Genomic DNA, 16,413 nt, shown 5'->3' with positions numbered 1-16,413 from the left:
TCCTAACTAGAATTGCACACACCCGTCTCTCCTTTGCTGCCCACATTTTGTGGTAAGGCATAGGAGCAGTATGTGATGAAAATGCCCCAAAGACCTTTCCCTCTGACTATAAACGCAGTTTATCCAAATTAGCCGCTAACCTCTTTCTTCTGTGACCTTTTCCCCCTGCTTTCCTCTCACCCCCCTCTGACAAGTCCCACCTCTCTCAAGAGTTCATTATTTTGAAGAACCTGTGCTGATGCAAGCCAGTGGAGGTCAATTAAAAAAAAGATTGAACAGCAAGACATTTCCTAGTGAGGCACCAGCTTGCTCTCCAGTGAATAGAGTTTAAGTTTTACCAGGGCTGGAATTTAATGGGAGCAAAGATTGCAGATTACTGCACGGATTTTTAAGAAAGAGCCATATCTCATCACTTTGATTGTTGCAATTACTGCTATGAGCTTTTTTAGTTTTGGAGCTAGACCTCCGGCAAAAATAAGCTGTTGACAGTGGGGGATAGGAAGCAGTAAACAGCTCTGGGGAAACAGAGAACATGATGCTATTTGAGACAAGAGAAGGCAGGAAAAGTAGAGTTTTGTTCCTCTTTGCAAGTGATTTGTAACGTGTTCTGTTAATTTAGGCTGTGACTTTCTGTCTGTAATGGAAGTCCTCAGGGGGAGTTCAGGCTTGTGTTAATTGCCTTGGTGCTCGGCCAAATTCACCGTGGTTCAGAGAGGATAAATTCTTAGTAGTAATTCCTGGGTGCCCAGATCTCCTCATGGAGGGCACCTGCCTGCTACCTCCCACAGTGCCTCTGCAGATTAATATTCCTGGAACGGGCTTATGGGCCAAGACCAGTGCTCAGACAAATACCCTCCCACATGGCCCTCCACTCAAACAGACCTACTCAGTGGGTCCCAACGGGCAGGGAGAGGGAGCACGGTGTGGCTGGATGTGCAGAACCCATTGATGGGTACCTCAGGTGACAGGTGAATATGCTTCACTTCTCCTTCATCAGGCAATAGGGACGTGAGCTACAGAGAAACTGGACCAAGCAGCATTTGCCTCATTTTTGTTCTCTGAATGGCAGCTATTCCCTATACCCAGTTAATTTGGAGTTAGCTGAGTCTGAGAGGATAAAAACTGCTTAAAGGAGCAGCTTGCTATAGGTCACTTGATTTTAAAGAATTTTTTCATTTTAGAAATTACCTGTCCAGATGATGAATTCTACTGGATATTTATTGCTGACTTTAATAAGTAATCGAGGCCTAGCAAGGTAATCTGACTTATTGGAGCACGTCATGTTACAACTTATCATCATAATACTGTAACAAAATGTCAGTGCTGAAGGAATTTTAAGAACAGCTTTTTAATGGATGAATTGGGTTATTCCCTTGGAGTTGGAATAACACCACCAGAATAATCATGGACAGTAGCAGTTTCTCTAGTCCAAGGTCAGAAGTCTTTTCAGCAGCTTCTGCAGAATCACCTTTCCTACTTCTTACCGACTACACACAGTTAAGAGGAGGCAAAGTGGCATATTTTCCTTAGGTTGGATTTACCCTGTAGGCACGTCTGTACATTAAAAATCAGCACAAACAGAAAGGTCTGCTGGGCAAAACACTTGCTGTGCTCAATTAAACTTCTGCTTGATCTGAGGTTTAAGATCCCTTGGTAATAAGACTTCAGTACAAATCGACAGAAGGAGCCTGCTACTGCTGTAGACACAACGACACATCTGGGACAGGCTTGTGAAAGACAGGGCTGGGGAATAACAACAGTTTTTGCAGGATTCACTAGGTGGTTGGCATTTCTAGTTGTTATCTATCCAATTGCACAGTTAATTCACTTCTTTCCTCTAGTGATTTATGAGCTTTTATACCACTATATGTGGTAGGTGTAAACAAAAATTGTTGCTACATCAGTTCTGTGGTTCTTTCATTAGAATTACAGTGTGTCACTAGAACAATTTACAATAGTTTGAAAAGATGATCAAAATGAAAAAATGCTAAGTATGTTGCTACCAGCCTCACAAACATAGGGAAAAAAAATCTAAAAGGAAATGTGACTGGGAACAGGGGTATGAACATTAAAGAGCTGCCTGCCAAGGGTGTGGACTGATGTAGCTCTCACTGTTGCTCCTACCTAAAAGTGTAACTGTGACAAAGAAAGAAATGTCGTAGAAGACTGCTGAGGTTTCAGGGAGCGGACACTGCTGCGATGCTGTAACAGTCTAGGTATTTTAGTTTAGCAAGTAGCTGTGAGCTCTGCTTGCAGCAGACCATTTGTGTGCTTTGTAACTTTCCTACAAAATAGCGGAGGATGTGAACTGTACAGTGATAATGCCAGCTGGGTTAGGAAGTCTCCAGTTCTTAGGCAGCAGATTGTATGGGTAGTTTTGTTTTTTATCTACTACAACTGTTCATCAAATGGCATAAAGCTTTGGATTAGATTCCTGTACGTGCTTACCCTTCGGTGTACAGGGAAATAAAAAACCTGGTAAAATGGTATTTCTAACCTTTGCGCAGAGCTTACGTCCTATGAAACATCTGCAATGCAGTTAGGATCTTTTCTTTCAGGCAGTGCTACAAGAAGATGGGAGAACATTCTTGCCATTGTTATAAGGAATTAAGTGTTTTAAAAATAATATTACAGCTCTCTGGGTCGCATTCTTAGCTCCAGCAGACAACAGCAGTATCACTCCATTGGTGAAGGAGAACTCTGTTGATTTACATGAGCTGAGTACAAGGCATGAGATTTTTTAACCATGAAAGAAAAAGCAGTGCAGCTCTCTGAATATAACCTTTGCATGTATATTCACAGCCCTTTCCTTGTCATTATTTATCACATGAAATCTTACTACCACATAGGTCAAAATGATTAAGCCACCTAAAACATACAGCAAAGGTTTGGAGCTGCTTCATAAGCATGTGAATTTTTAGTAGGCTGTCTCCACCACTGGAGAAAGGAAATATATCAGTGGTGAAATAACAGCATGGATTGTTGGCTATGTATATTGGGGCATCTGTAGACATGTACAGCAGCTGTGAAACTGAATGTTTCTATCTGAAATGACTGTTCTTTAGTTTTAAGAGTAAATGACTTTCAAATGGGAGGAAAACCAAAATGAAACCATGCTGTTTTGTTTGCCTTTCCCTGCCTATACAAGATTGTCTTCTGTACACTATACACCATTTTGCACATACTTGTGTCTGTTTTAAATGTCTCAAGTGACAAACCCTCTTTCCAGAAAGTTCATTTACCAGTTTTATGCTTTTTTTATGGGATGGAATTTTAAAATGCCATCAGGTTTGTTTTAACTTTGTTTGCTTTGTAATGGCTGCAGAAGCTGTTACATTTACATGGAAGAGGGTTAGACCAACGCTAGGCTCTGTATCCTTCACTGGTCAAAGCTCCCACAGTTATAAAGGATAGATCTTCTTTTGTCCTGTTTCAAAATCTTACCAGCAATAGCCTGCAATATGGTTCCCTACACTCTCTGTGGAATTACACTCTATAACATTAGTGTCTTAAAGATTTCTTTTAAGACTTGTTTCATGCTCTACTTTTGAAAATGATGCTGAGGGAAAGGACAAAGGCAAACATCTGTGCAGTAGGGAGAAAGTTACAGCAGTGTCAAAATAGGATCAAAGTTGCTTCTCACCTTACGTGTTAATCTTCTCTTTATCTCTCGTTTTTCCTCCTGCTCCTCCTGCTCATTCCGGGCTGTAAAAGATTTACAAGGATCTCAGGCTGTGGACTCATCAGGCATGCACAGTATGCAACAAAATAAGCCTCTCCATCAGTGTATTAATGTTTCAGGACCTCTGTGATGCAGACCATGTCCTTCTAGGGGTGGTAAACCTCCTTGATCCGTAGCTACTACGCTTTTTCGCATACTTCATAAAACATCTGCAGCCTCCTTTCTTTCCCTGTGTTGGCACCTCTTCATGTGTGTCACTTTCTAGAAGGGGCAGGCAGAGAGCCAGCTCTTCAGAAACTGTTATCTATGTTATCTCCCTCCACAGAGGGGGTTCAGCTACCATACGGTGGGATTCTGTGAAGCTGCAAGGTCAACGGTTGGAAAGGAAACACTTGCTCCCCCCCGCCATCTACAGAGTAGTTTCTCTGCATCTAGTCTTTGGAGAGAATGGGAGGAAAACTTGGAGCTGGACAGCCGGGCAAAATCTGCAACTTCCCATGACCTGAGCAGAGGAAGGAGAGAGTGTCCTTCCATCATGAGCTTTCACAGCATTGCACTGGAGCGTAAAAGAACATCCTAGGGCAATGCACTTTCAACATTAAGCAAAAAGATCATGTGTTACAGGTCTTACCAGGGCAAGCCTCCACCATTATCCCTCATGAAGACAATAACACGTGAGTACACTAATTCTTCTTCAGCTTAGGAGCAGGCTGTCATGCATGTCTTTGCACCGAAGTTTTAGTAAAAGTTACTAAAATCCCAGGTTTCTTGGTACTTAGCTCCTAAATCAGTTAGGATCTGTTTCCACTGCTTTGTTGATGGCTGAATTGCTCCTTACTCCAATCATTCCCATGCATTACAGACAAGAGTAAACACAACTGATAAGCTTTTCCTACAAGTACCCTGCGCCCCTGGTGTGATCCAGTTCTCACTCAGGTAGGACCAGCTCAGGCAGCAATAGTTCACTTCAGGGGGGATTATGGACCTCAAAAGCCAATCTGGGATAAGTGGCTTGATTTAGATTTCCCAACTTTGAACTGAATTAAATTCAAGTGGGAATCCCATGTTCCTCTCTGCTGATCCTGTGGGAGAAGCAGGCATCCCTGACAGAGTGGCAGTGACAAACCAGCAGCTTCCTCAGCCAAGTGACACAGGTCAGCACTCCCACTAACCAACTGAGACAAGCTAAAAATAACACAGGGAGGTCCTAACCCAGTGGAAGTCTGCACACAATGGAGGAGATGTGAAATTTCAAACCAACATTCAAATCTGAGGCTTTCACTATAGAGGAATAAGACGTATGGTCCAGAGACCACAGAAGTCTCTGAGCAGGCGAGGAGGGCTATGCTGGAAGCCAGCTATCTTGCTGCTTAGGACAGTAGAGCTGACAGGTCTATCATGACTGCTTGGTGACTTCAACAGTGGGAAATCTCCACTAAAGTGGACAAAGAGCCAGTCCATGTTACGATGTTTCACAATACACTTTTGATTTTTAAATGTCATTTTACTAAAAATACCACTTACATTTTCTGAGGAAAGGAAACTGATACTAGAGTAAAAAGAACAGAAGACAGTAGGGAGTCACAAATGTATTTTAAAATAATAACTGGAATACCTACACTGATAAATATATTTTTCTTCTTTGAATGGTTCTTGTCCCTACTGGGCTGGATTCTCTTCCAGCAATTGCTCCTCCAGCAATTTTGTTCATCCCTTTGTGTCTCAAATTTGATTCTGCAAATGCCTACTCTCAGAAACACAGCCAGTAAGAAATCCAGCTCTAGACAGAGCCCACACAGAGTCAGGGTAGAACTGCAAGCAGCCAAGGAGTTATGTATAACACTTAGTTACGGCCACTCATTTTTGCACTCGGTATACAACGTCTATCTTTCCTCCTGAGTTCCCAGCTCAGCCATGCACCTTCAGAGACAGCCATGCAGGCTGAAGACCTTAGTCAGGTAAAATCTGGGAATTAGGAATACATTCTCCTCCAAAACCAGAAAGTGAGGGTGGTTTTTTTTTTCTGTTTCTTTAAAGTTAAATCATATCAATCTCGTGAAGCTACCTGTTGCTTTATTTTACCTGCTGTGTTCAGGAGATGCTTTGCTTCTCTAGATCCATGTGTGAGGGTGGGTGGGTTTGGGTGCAATTTTCAGGCCTGATTTCTGTGCCAGTGTTAAATATCCCCCAGTACAGTCTGAGACCCTCAGAGTCAACTGAACCATTATTTTAATGAGAAATTTACGTAACCATGAATGCCAGGCTGATAACTGAACTACTTGTACCCGCCTAAGAAATGGCAGGGGGATGGTTCATGATGGGTATCTGAGGAATCTTTCCTCATAAACTTAGTTAGAAAGTATTAACTGCAAAAAGTGTTCTTTAGTCTTCACACTAACCCTGCAGATCTGAATCCCTCTCACTACATGCCTCTGACTTAAATAAGAGTCAGCTAACTGGGTACACTTTAGTGAAAGATGCTTCAAGCACCAGTGTCCCTGTTCTACGTTTCTTTGCTGTGGCTGCTGTAACTTTACTGTTGCTACCAGCAAGAACTTGCGCAATGGATGCTTTGCCCTTGTAATTCGATAAAGATGGCCACCTCATAATTATTGCAGCAGCACGAGTCTAAGAAGCGATTACTTTATGTATTAAGACTGGCTGTCCAACTACGTTTTACCTCATTTCTTCCCATCAGAATGGGCAATAATGCAGTTACACATGTAACAGGAACATCATGGTACCAGACATGACAATTGCATCAAGGAGATTTTGGTTTTAACTGCAGAGTAAATCCATTTAGTCTACTTGGAGGCTTGTTAGGATTTCTTTTTTTTGTGTGTGTGTTTGTGTGTTTTTGCAAATTGCTTGACCTGCTTATGCAGTGAATTTATACTCTTTTCATTATGCCTCTTTTTCTCTAGGCTCCATTATATTTATAATTCTACTTCTCGGGAGTCTAGGGAAAGGACACAAAGTGAGGGTGGCTCTTCCCAGCCATCCTCACCAGTGCCAGGGTGGTGTACACTGGTCACGCACCAATGCCAGCTGGTGCATGACACGTGTTGGGTCATGCTGGTGGCAAGTGCCGGGATGACAACATGAGCTGCCCAGAGAATTGGCCTCTGTCCCTCCTTGCCTCAGCCTGGCATCAGTCACGTTGCAGGTTCCCCCTCTTCCAGCTGCTCTGCTGCCCACACCCCCCTGCCATGAGACAATCATATCTGAATGTGCCACCTATTTTCCCCGTTACTGCTCTTGACTTTCTCCAGCTGCCAGGCACTGGAGTTAAGAGTAGATGGTAGGAGCACAGCTATCAAAAGGGGGCTGGCCTCAAACAAATGGCTTTCATGGCAGGTTTGGGCTCGCTTACAGAGCTCTGCTGTCCAGTCTTTTCTCCTCTTTGCATTGAGAGTGGTATCTCTCTCTTTCTCTTTGTCTGCCATGTGTAACAATATGAACAGGCAAAGAAAACCCTGGCTGAGCGTTAATACTTTTATTAACTGGCTAGGAATTTGATTCTGAAGTATTTAATCAACAAATTCTGCTAATCTTCAGAGAAGCAATCTTCTGCTGCCATATTTTAATGATTTGGTACAATGCAGTTATTTGAACAACAAGAGGAGGTAAAGTATGGACCCACCTAAGGAGACTTCAGTATTTTAAGGTACCATTTAGGATACTTTTTTCTATAGTAATCTTTTAGAATTTCCCTGGAATGATGGTTTTGCTAATTTAAAAGGGAATAACTTGTTCCTTTTGTTTTCTGTTTCCAAACTTACAATAATTGGATAAACAGCTTTTAAAAAATTTTTATATTCACACCACTTCAATATGACTAACGAAACTGTTACTTTTTTCTCCTATTCATTCATGACATTAAGAGATTTGTGAGACTCAGTCCCGCTTCTCTTGAAGCTGCTGGCAACTTATCTACTAACTTAACACAGATCAGGCTCTCCACATGGTATTTTGCCCCTTTAAAACATCATTTAATAATTTTCAGGATCTACCAGCAAGTTTTTGGCTGATTTAAAGGAAGAGTTTCAGGGGCAGATTTCAGGGAATTAATACTGGGACACATCGGTTTCTTCTTTTAATTGAATAATGGCTCCACCTAGTCAAGATTGCTGTGAGGATTTTTAGGAAAACTAATCAAGCCGTGCCCTAACGGCTTTACTAACTTAAAACAGGATGCTGATCTGTGTAAGAGCCGCTTAAAGGCTTTTCAGAATGACCAAGCCTCTGTTTGTAATAGGACTTAAAAAAAAATTCAGTGCCTGTTCCCCCCTCCCCAGATTGTTCATTCTTGTGCATTTACTGACTCTGATTTTAAAGAATTGTTTCTACAGCTCTAGGTGTTGCTAGACTTGCATGTTCATTTACATTTATGATGCACTTTATTATTACTAATGATGCATGTAAAGAATAGGTGATGTTTTATAAATGAACACCCAACAAACATCTAAGGTAGCCCAAACTAACTGGCTTCAGGTTAAACATCAGCAGTATATAAGGACTTACGTTTCAGTATGTTCCTCTGCTCCAATTCTTCAGCAGTTGGTCTCTGGCTCAGTCGTCTGCGAAAAAAGTCCAAGATCAGTTTTTGGACCATATCACATTCTCCACAGTTCTCTGTCTTGAAGAGTTATTTTGGGGTGTGAAAGGCAGAGCAGAAAGCACTGACACTGCTCCATTATGTACTTGGTACGCCCAGACCATGCGTGACACAGACCATGCTTCACTTTCGCTGTTTCCTCTGTTTTCAGCTCATGAAAGACAAAACATGTTATGTCATCTTAGGCATGACTCTTCCACTCCTACCCCAGGCAGAGCTGCTGAAAGCTAAGCTACACAGATGTCTCCACTTAATTTCCTTCCTCCCATGCCTGTTTCCTGACTCGTGCAGGCATTTCTAGCTAAGACCCAGCTAACCCTCTCATTGCCCTCTTGCCAGCCTCCTGACTGCGCCCTGTTTGTTCAGTTTATGAACACACAGACAGCCTACAGTAAAAACAAGGAATGGTTTGGCAGTGCTGAGGGCAGAACAATAGCAGCCCTCCTCCTCTGAGCCCTCGATACCCTCCTTCTCCTCTCATGGCTTCTATCAAATCTTATATTGAAGGATCAGCATGACTTGTTAGTCAACCTGTATGTAACACGGTCACAACAAACACAATCTAATTACAAATGGGGACCCTGAGAAATGGTCTGAATATTCAGAATACAAAGCAAGGGAGAGAAGCACAAAGGGGTCTTTGGAAAACAAACTAAACCAGAGAGATGACATCAGAAGTCAGCACTGTTGGGCCTCCTCATACTCTCCTCCAAGTCAATGGGAGTTTTGTCAATGATGCCAGTGATGGGACAGAGCCTCCTCTTCCTTCAGATGTGGTCATTCAGAGACGTCCCCAGTCTCTGCCATTTGGATCACCAGCTCCCCTGTGAAGCACTGGTTACTGATAGGAAATGTGATATGAATGATGGCTGCTTGGCTTCATCTTCTGCAATGAATGCTTCCCCTGACTTGGGGCACAATTCACTGAAAAAGAGCTGTGTCTGCAGGGTTGAATAAAGTATATCTGACAACAGCTCCACATAACAGAGGGGCTGAGCCACTGCTCAAAGCTGCACACACACACCCAGCCTTCTCCAGAGCCAGGAGCTCACCCGTGCACCAATTCAATACCCCTGCCCCTCACATTGTGCATGATGCACAAGCCTGATTGGGGTGGGTAAGAGCCCACCCCTTACACTAGCATATGAATACATAAGTGCTACAGCCGATTAGCTAACTGACTTCATATAGCCTGAAGATTTCCACCAGCAGAGGTGATACCAGCCATACGTCCTTTTGGGCCACTTTACACCATGAAAACAAAACAGCAGGACTTGGCACTATTCCAGTGGAGAACTTGGAGTCATTAGCTTTGTCTCCTTCCCAAGGCACATTGAACATTTATCTAATCGGAAAAGTGTTGAAAGGGACAGAAACTCATCCTTAATTCAGAAGTAAAGAATGTCTGCAAAGTACTTTGAAGACAGAAAGTGCTATTACAGCCTTTAAGACACAGTAGCTGTTGCTAATGGGAGACCACCTTAGGACTATGAAGCAATTAAAACTACTTTATTTCTAGCAGTGCATAAGAATCAAAGAGAAAAAGTTGCCACTCTTAGGCCCATCACATGCATCTGCAGAAATTGAGTTTATACAATGTTTTTAATCCATCTCACTGTGTTGCTTTTTAGAAGGACGCATCAGAGAGATGTTAAGGATGGACTCCAGCCGTCCAAGTGTGCAGCTGCTTCTATAGAAACAAACATCACACAACCAGTTAAAAGAGAAATTAGTCTGGAAAGAATGCTCCTGAAAATGTCCTTCCCTTTCCAAGAAAAGAGGGATTGAAGGACTCAGCTAACAGTTCTGTCAAGAACAGTTAATGCTGGAGAATTTCTAACAAAAGGAAGAAGTGTTACCTATAGCTGATTTAGAAAAAGGACTATGTCTTCCATGTGTTTACTGGGGTGCTTGCCATAAAGTACATGCATTTAAGCAAAGCTTTCACTTCTCTGTGTCATTGCTTCCACACAAGAGGGGAGAGATTTCCTCCAATTATGCCCTTGGTACTATATGCACCCTCTACTCCTGTGCTGCTCAGAGACCTATAGATTGTGGAATTCTTCCCCATGCTGCCTGGTGGGGTCCCTAGTGAAAGGCAGTCAAGAATATCTGTCTTCCCCACTGTCAGTCAAATTATTTTATAGATCCCATTATCCACCCTTGTTAGGCTGCAAAGTGCTCCTGCTTAAATCATGACCACCAGATTCAAGCAATGCACTTACATGGTAGAAAAAGCCATGATGCTTTCAGTAGATTCATTTTGGAGATCTGAAGCTATCTGCATTGATAAGTTGTTGATCACTTATGGACTTCTACAAACCCAGGAATTTTTAATAGCAGTAAGAAAAGATGAGGTACCCTTGTAGTGGAACAAAATCATGACTAGTTCTTATAATGCAGGCAGTCAAGCACAGCTGGAGGATGAAGAAGGTAATGAATAGAAGCTGTGGACGTTCCTGGCCTCCGGTATTAGTTACTGCCTTCATCTCCATGAACTGCTGTTACATCCCCATTTCCATCATACTTCTGGACTGACTGAGACTGCTCCTGCTCCCTCGTCATGAGTCCCTCCTTGATAAGCTCCTCAAACAAAGCCAGCCCCTTCCCCAGCCCTTCTCTTCCAAGCTTTCACAATTATCTCTTTTCTCAGTCTCTTGCATTTTTCATTTAATTCTCTTTTTGTGACAGTGACTTCTGCCCCCAAACTATTTTTGGGCTTTACAAACAAATCCCTCAGCTCCTCAGAACAGTGTAATCTCAGTTCTTTTTTCTTGCCTCTTAACTTCTAGGTTTGGCAGATTTTGAACAGCTGTTAGCATTACCATCTTTGAGAATCTTGATACTAGTTACAGATTCTGTAAATCAAGAAATGTAAGCAGCTTTTGCATTGTTACCACGGTTGCAAAGATACAGTTTTTTTCCACACCAAATTTCAGTATACTGTCTCCAGTGTGCCCTTCTGACCTTGGCAAACACCAGGTGTGGCCCTTGCCCTCTTCTATATTGTCTCCAGTGCTGCCCAGAATAAAAAATATTAATGAAGCCCACCTAGCCTGCAGAGGTCGATTTAAGTGGTCTGATTGCTGGATTGATGCTGTGCTTTATTTCATTTAACTTCACAGGGGCTGTATCAGGCTGTCAAGGGGGCAGAGGTCAGGAAACAAGTGTCTCATTAGCAGCACAATGAGAATAAACAAGAGAAAAATGGAGGTGAGGAAAGAGCCTGGTGCAACAGCCGATCAGAAAGGTAACTGGCTGTTTCATGAAGCTGTATGAGCATAGATGTCTAAACAGGGAACAGGCAAGACAGGCCTTAAAAAGTAACAACCTTTAACAGCACTTTCTGCATCTAAAATTTCCTCTGTGAACACAGAATCATAGAATGTGTTGGGCTGGAAGGAACCTTAAAGACCATCCAGTTCCAACCCCCTCACCACCTTCCACTAGATCAGGTTGCTCAAAGCCCCATCCAACCTAGCCTTGAACACCTCCAGGGATGGGGCATTCATGACTTCTTTGGGCCACCTGTTCCACAGAAACGTGCTTAACCTTCACTGTGCCATTCATCCTGTTTTGCATTAAGCTTCAGGCATTCAATGAGATAGGAAAGTTTAGTTGTTGTATCTTGTGCTTTGCAACGTATTGCTTGGTTTATACTTCAAAGGTTTTTGCAATAATGCTACTAGTGGTTTTTGCAAGTACACGAACAAAAGCTTTACTACAAAGAACACTTTCCTAAGATTTATGATGATACAAAGCCTTGCTAAGATTTCACTGAAAAAATAATATCCAAATGAGATTGTCAGTGAAAAGTAAAACAGATTGCTTACATTTACAAAGATAAACTTGACAGCAAACCAATTTTCTAAATGAATTCCCTGCATGATCTCCTAGTGTTAGGACTACATAACAAGAGCTGAGCAGCTTTTTGTAAGGACCTTGTGTAGTGGGTTGTTTTTTATTTTTGTTGTGGTTTGTTTTTTAATTCGCTCTGGGCTGGGCGCATCATGGTGGATGAGTAGGAGTTTGAGGGCAGCGGGGGCAATCATGCAAAATCAATTGCTGTAGACCTAAAATACTGGTTGGTGGGGGTGTAATCTCTTCAGGGAGCCAGAGGAAAGAAAGGCATCATTTTCACTGATGGATGCTACTGTTTGGAGCTTGCCCAGCAAATTAAGAACTGAGAATACGAAGTTTCTGATCCATGTGGCAGCATCCTGCAGGAGCAATAAAAGGAAGAACTGGCTGCACCTCTCCCCAGGCAATACAAAGCACACAAACAAAGAGCCCACACTGTGATGCTTACCCTGCTTTGCAGTGTGGTCATACTCAGAGGGCTCTCAGGACAGCAGCCAACTAGTTGTGGGGCTGAGGGTTAGAATTTTGCAGCCCTTTCGTCTGGTAGCACCTTGGAAGCGAGGTGCTCCTGGCTGCCTAAGCTGTCCCCTGGCTGGAAGTCATGGGTAGTCTCTCCTTCATTTCTTGTCTTGCTGTGGATGAGCTCTGGGAAAGAGCTGGTTAGTGCCATCTAGGTCGTTCTTATGTGAACAAGATTGTGCTGGGTATGTGTTTTCTGGGTACCAGGAATTAGTCTTTGCTTCTGCCCAGAGGGCAAGAAAATTGAAGAGCTTAGTGTGAGGTCATCTGTAATATAACGGCTGGATACAGTACACTGGAAAATGATGCTCTGTATACTTGCAGGGCTTATTAACCCTGAGTGTTTGCAGATACAAAAGGCAGAACCCAGCAGCTCTCCAGTGCTTGAATGGTGACATCGGGTATGCACGGCCCAAAAGCAGGACTGATGGGCAAACAGGTCATGGGTCATCACAACAGGGCATGCAGCAGTATGGTGAGGTGTCCCAGAACATCACCAAAACATCTCTGAGCCCAGCCATGCTCACAGTTATTCCTAATGACCTAAGTCACCCTGATGTATAATAACTTCTGAGCATAGTGGGGCATAACCTCTGGAGCAACTCCTGAATTTATTCTGTAGATGCAAATCTTTTTACTGAGTCGCAACTCAGTTCATTCCACCCAAGAGATTGCTCTAAGAGAGGATTAAATCTGACCTGAACACACGAGAACCCAGCTGCTACAAAGAACTACTTGTCACATTGCTCTTCAGTTGGCATAAATGAGCACAACTGAGGCCAGCAGAACTGCGCTGATTTATATCAGCTACATAATTCAACATGAGGAAAATTCAATGGGAGTAAAGAGTCTTACTGTTGCTTAACTTAGCTTGCTTTTCCCAATAATAATGCTAATAGCAAAGCAATATTGATGAAGTATAGGCTACCAGGGGCACTTTGCACTCCCATGCCAAGTACATGAAATTAATTGGAAGAGGAAAACAGAGAAGAAAATCTTGTACATGCTTCTGTCAGTTAACTGTTAGCAGAGGGCAGGAATGAACTACCTCCTTTCCTTATATTGCTGCACAATGAGCAAAATATATTTGTAAGCCCAGAGGTTCACTTTCTCCGAAGTATAGGCCCAGATGTTGCCACCCGGACTGTAGAGTCTGCAGAGAACTTTCTTTCTGCTATCAGGATTTATAAAATGGGTTTAAATACAGTTTCACCAATAAGCAAATAAACTGAAGGTGTATTAGATAGAAAACCTCTAGCCAAAGAAGCAAATGTAAGAATTTTGCACCATTAAAATTCCTGTACTAGATTCCATTAAGATGCTGGCTAATTTGTAGGATATATTATATCTTCCTTTAAGCTCTCTTTCCTGTGTGACAAGCCTCCTGGTAACAGTCATGCTAATACACCTTATAACTCCTTTTCCTGAGATATTAAGGCAATAAAACCATAAGGAGTGTTTGCCAAGAGTCACTTACTATATAATGACTGCTTTCCACTTCCCTGTTGATTTTAAATGTTCAGCCCCTGGGTGGTGCTTTTGCAGCTAAGGAGAAGCCTACGGCAATGACTAGAGCAGACCAAAGCAGGCAGACACACCTCTTCATCCCTGGGAAAATGGGTGAAGCATGACTGAGACAGAGCTGAGATGAGAACTAGTTAGACGATTTTGGTAGAAATTGCTTGCTGTTGGTGAAAATTTAAAACCTGCTAAGTATCAGCTAGAGATCTAAGTAGTTCCTGATGGTTCCTTGGCGGTAAAGTACTTCTGCTGCCTCAGCATCCCAGTTTGTTCCCTTGACTGGACCACCTGGTCCAGCATAGCTACAACAGTCCCGTGTCCTGGAGGAGAGAGGCAATGCTTTTGCTCAGCAGTACCTAGTGCACCACAAGAAACAGAGCAATCTGGCACACGAAGCAACTGAGTAACAGTTCCCGTAACACATCTGCAGTCATGTATCCAGCTGGGCTCCAGGAAAATCAGATTTTCAACTAAAATTATTCAGATTTTAATTTAGGTTCTAAGCAGTCTTTTACTACCTCAACATTATGCTTAGCCCAGGCTTGGTTTTGTGTTGAGAAACAGCTTCAATATAAACTTCAAAGCACCCTCTAGTCTAGATTGTGGTCAGGATTTTTAGGAAACCTAATCAGAAAATTTTCTGCTTGCTCAAGCATCTGTGGGTAGTGAAAAAATTAACCAAGCTGGCCCTTTGTTTAAAACTCTAAACCTGGCTAATTCGTTTTCTCATTCTTGACTCGTAGCTTAAATAATGCAATCTTTTCTGTTTCAGCTGACTGCAGGATTGATTTATTATGATTCTGATTTACTCTGGGGAAGTTACAAGCTCCCTTAAGAAAGCACAGCTACTCAGACTCGGTCTCCTGGAGAAAATGAATTGTATTAAAAATGTAGATTTTCTCAATTCATTATGTCCGTGCAAAGTTAAAAACCTTACCTATCATATACATAAATATTTCTTTAAAATACTCCACTAAAGCAGAATTATCTTGGGCCATGAACTCTCTATTTTGTTAAAAGAAATAAAGGAATGACTAGATAGTACTGTGACTCCTAGCAGAACCAGATTTATAGCTGTGTGACTAACGACATAACCAAGCCATCAATCTTTCATTAGACCACAGTATCACAATGCAGACACCTGTATTATTCCAAGGAATTACTTAATTTCTTATTATATTCTAAAGATAAAGCCAAGTAGTGCTAGCCACATAAATTGATATTTCAACCCCCTTTTCAGTAATACTAACTTCAAAATGCCCAAAGATCACGCAAGTTCATGTCTCACACCTCAAGCTCTAAAATGGAGCCTCCTCTGTTTCATTAGTATACTGCTTCATTAACCTCAAACCTTTTAGCTAAATTCTGGCTGTTCTCATAAAATACCATCATGAAAGTTTAAGTGATTTAAAGAAAAGGGCATTGTGGAATTAAGATAGTTACAACCCATGAGTTTTTCAGCGTTAATTCTCAAATCTCTTATACCTAATCCCAAGAACAAAATATCTAACAAACGCAGTAGGTAACAAAGAACCATCTTTTTCAGAGGAGGGAATTCATTATGTATCTAATTCAAGGATATATTTTTGGAACAATAAAAATGGGATATTTTTGAGTACTAGAAATCCAGAGGGAAAAATGTACCAAATGCTGGCTGAAAATCTGAAGCATGCCAGAAAAAACAGATGGATGTTAGGATCCATTGTAACAAAGAAAAAATGTTCTAAAATGTTAGCAATTGTCCTTCTGTTGTCTGTACAGCATTGTTAGAAGACACTTGCTTCTCCAAAAGTAATAATATTGAACCAAAAACTGATCGTCGACAGCTAAAAGATCATAATTTGCAGTTCAAGGTCAATTCGTGAATGACTTGAATAAAATGGTACTATGATAATATATCTGAGCTGAACAGATATGGTTGCTATGTATAGGCATTATTGCATCTGTTTTATTTTAAAATCCCTTTTCTTTATAGTAACGTGGTATTGTGTCTACGAACAAATATACAGCAACAAATCTTTAAAGATGCCTTTTTGAAGGAAAAATCCAGATGTTAAACCCTAAAAACATTATTTGCCTTACTCTTTATAGTAAGTTGCCTTCTATAGTTAAATACAATATTCTTTTCCTCCAAAGACTAATCTTTGGAGGGTTCTGCCACCTTCTGCACTTACCCAGTCTTAAGGTGTCACCTTGTATTTGGAAGATCTGT

At 41.8% G+C, this 16,413-nt stretch overlaps 1 protein-coding gene across 7 annotated transcripts in view; it reads right to left on the bottom strand.

The window, feature by feature from the left end:
• Window positions 1-16,413, bottom strand: part of PHACTR1 (phosphatase and actin regulator 1) — a 314,716-nt gene that overhangs the window by 13,455 nt on the left and 284,848 nt on the right. For all 7 annotated transcript variants that reach the window (XM_069853669.1, XM_069853668.1, XM_069853672.1 and 4 more), the window contains 2 exons: window positions 8,207-8,262; window positions 3,644-3,705 (listed from right to left, as the gene is read on the bottom strand). In XM_069853669.1, the coding sequence (XP_069709770.1) occupies window positions 3,644-3,705; window positions 8,207-8,262 (118 nt within the window). The remainder of the gene's footprint in view (window positions 1-3,643; window positions 3,706-8,206; window positions 8,263-16,413) is intronic.

This window comes from Phaenicophaeus curvirostris, chromosome 3 (genome assembly GCF_032191515.1).
Source record: "Phaenicophaeus curvirostris isolate KB17595 chromosome 3, BPBGC_Pcur_1.0, whole genome shotgun sequence".
Taxonomy (NCBI): domain Eukaryota; kingdom Metazoa; phylum Chordata; class Aves; order Cuculiformes; family Cuculidae; genus Phaenicophaeus; species Phaenicophaeus curvirostris.
This window is presented reverse-complemented; position numbering and strand designations above follow the sequence as displayed.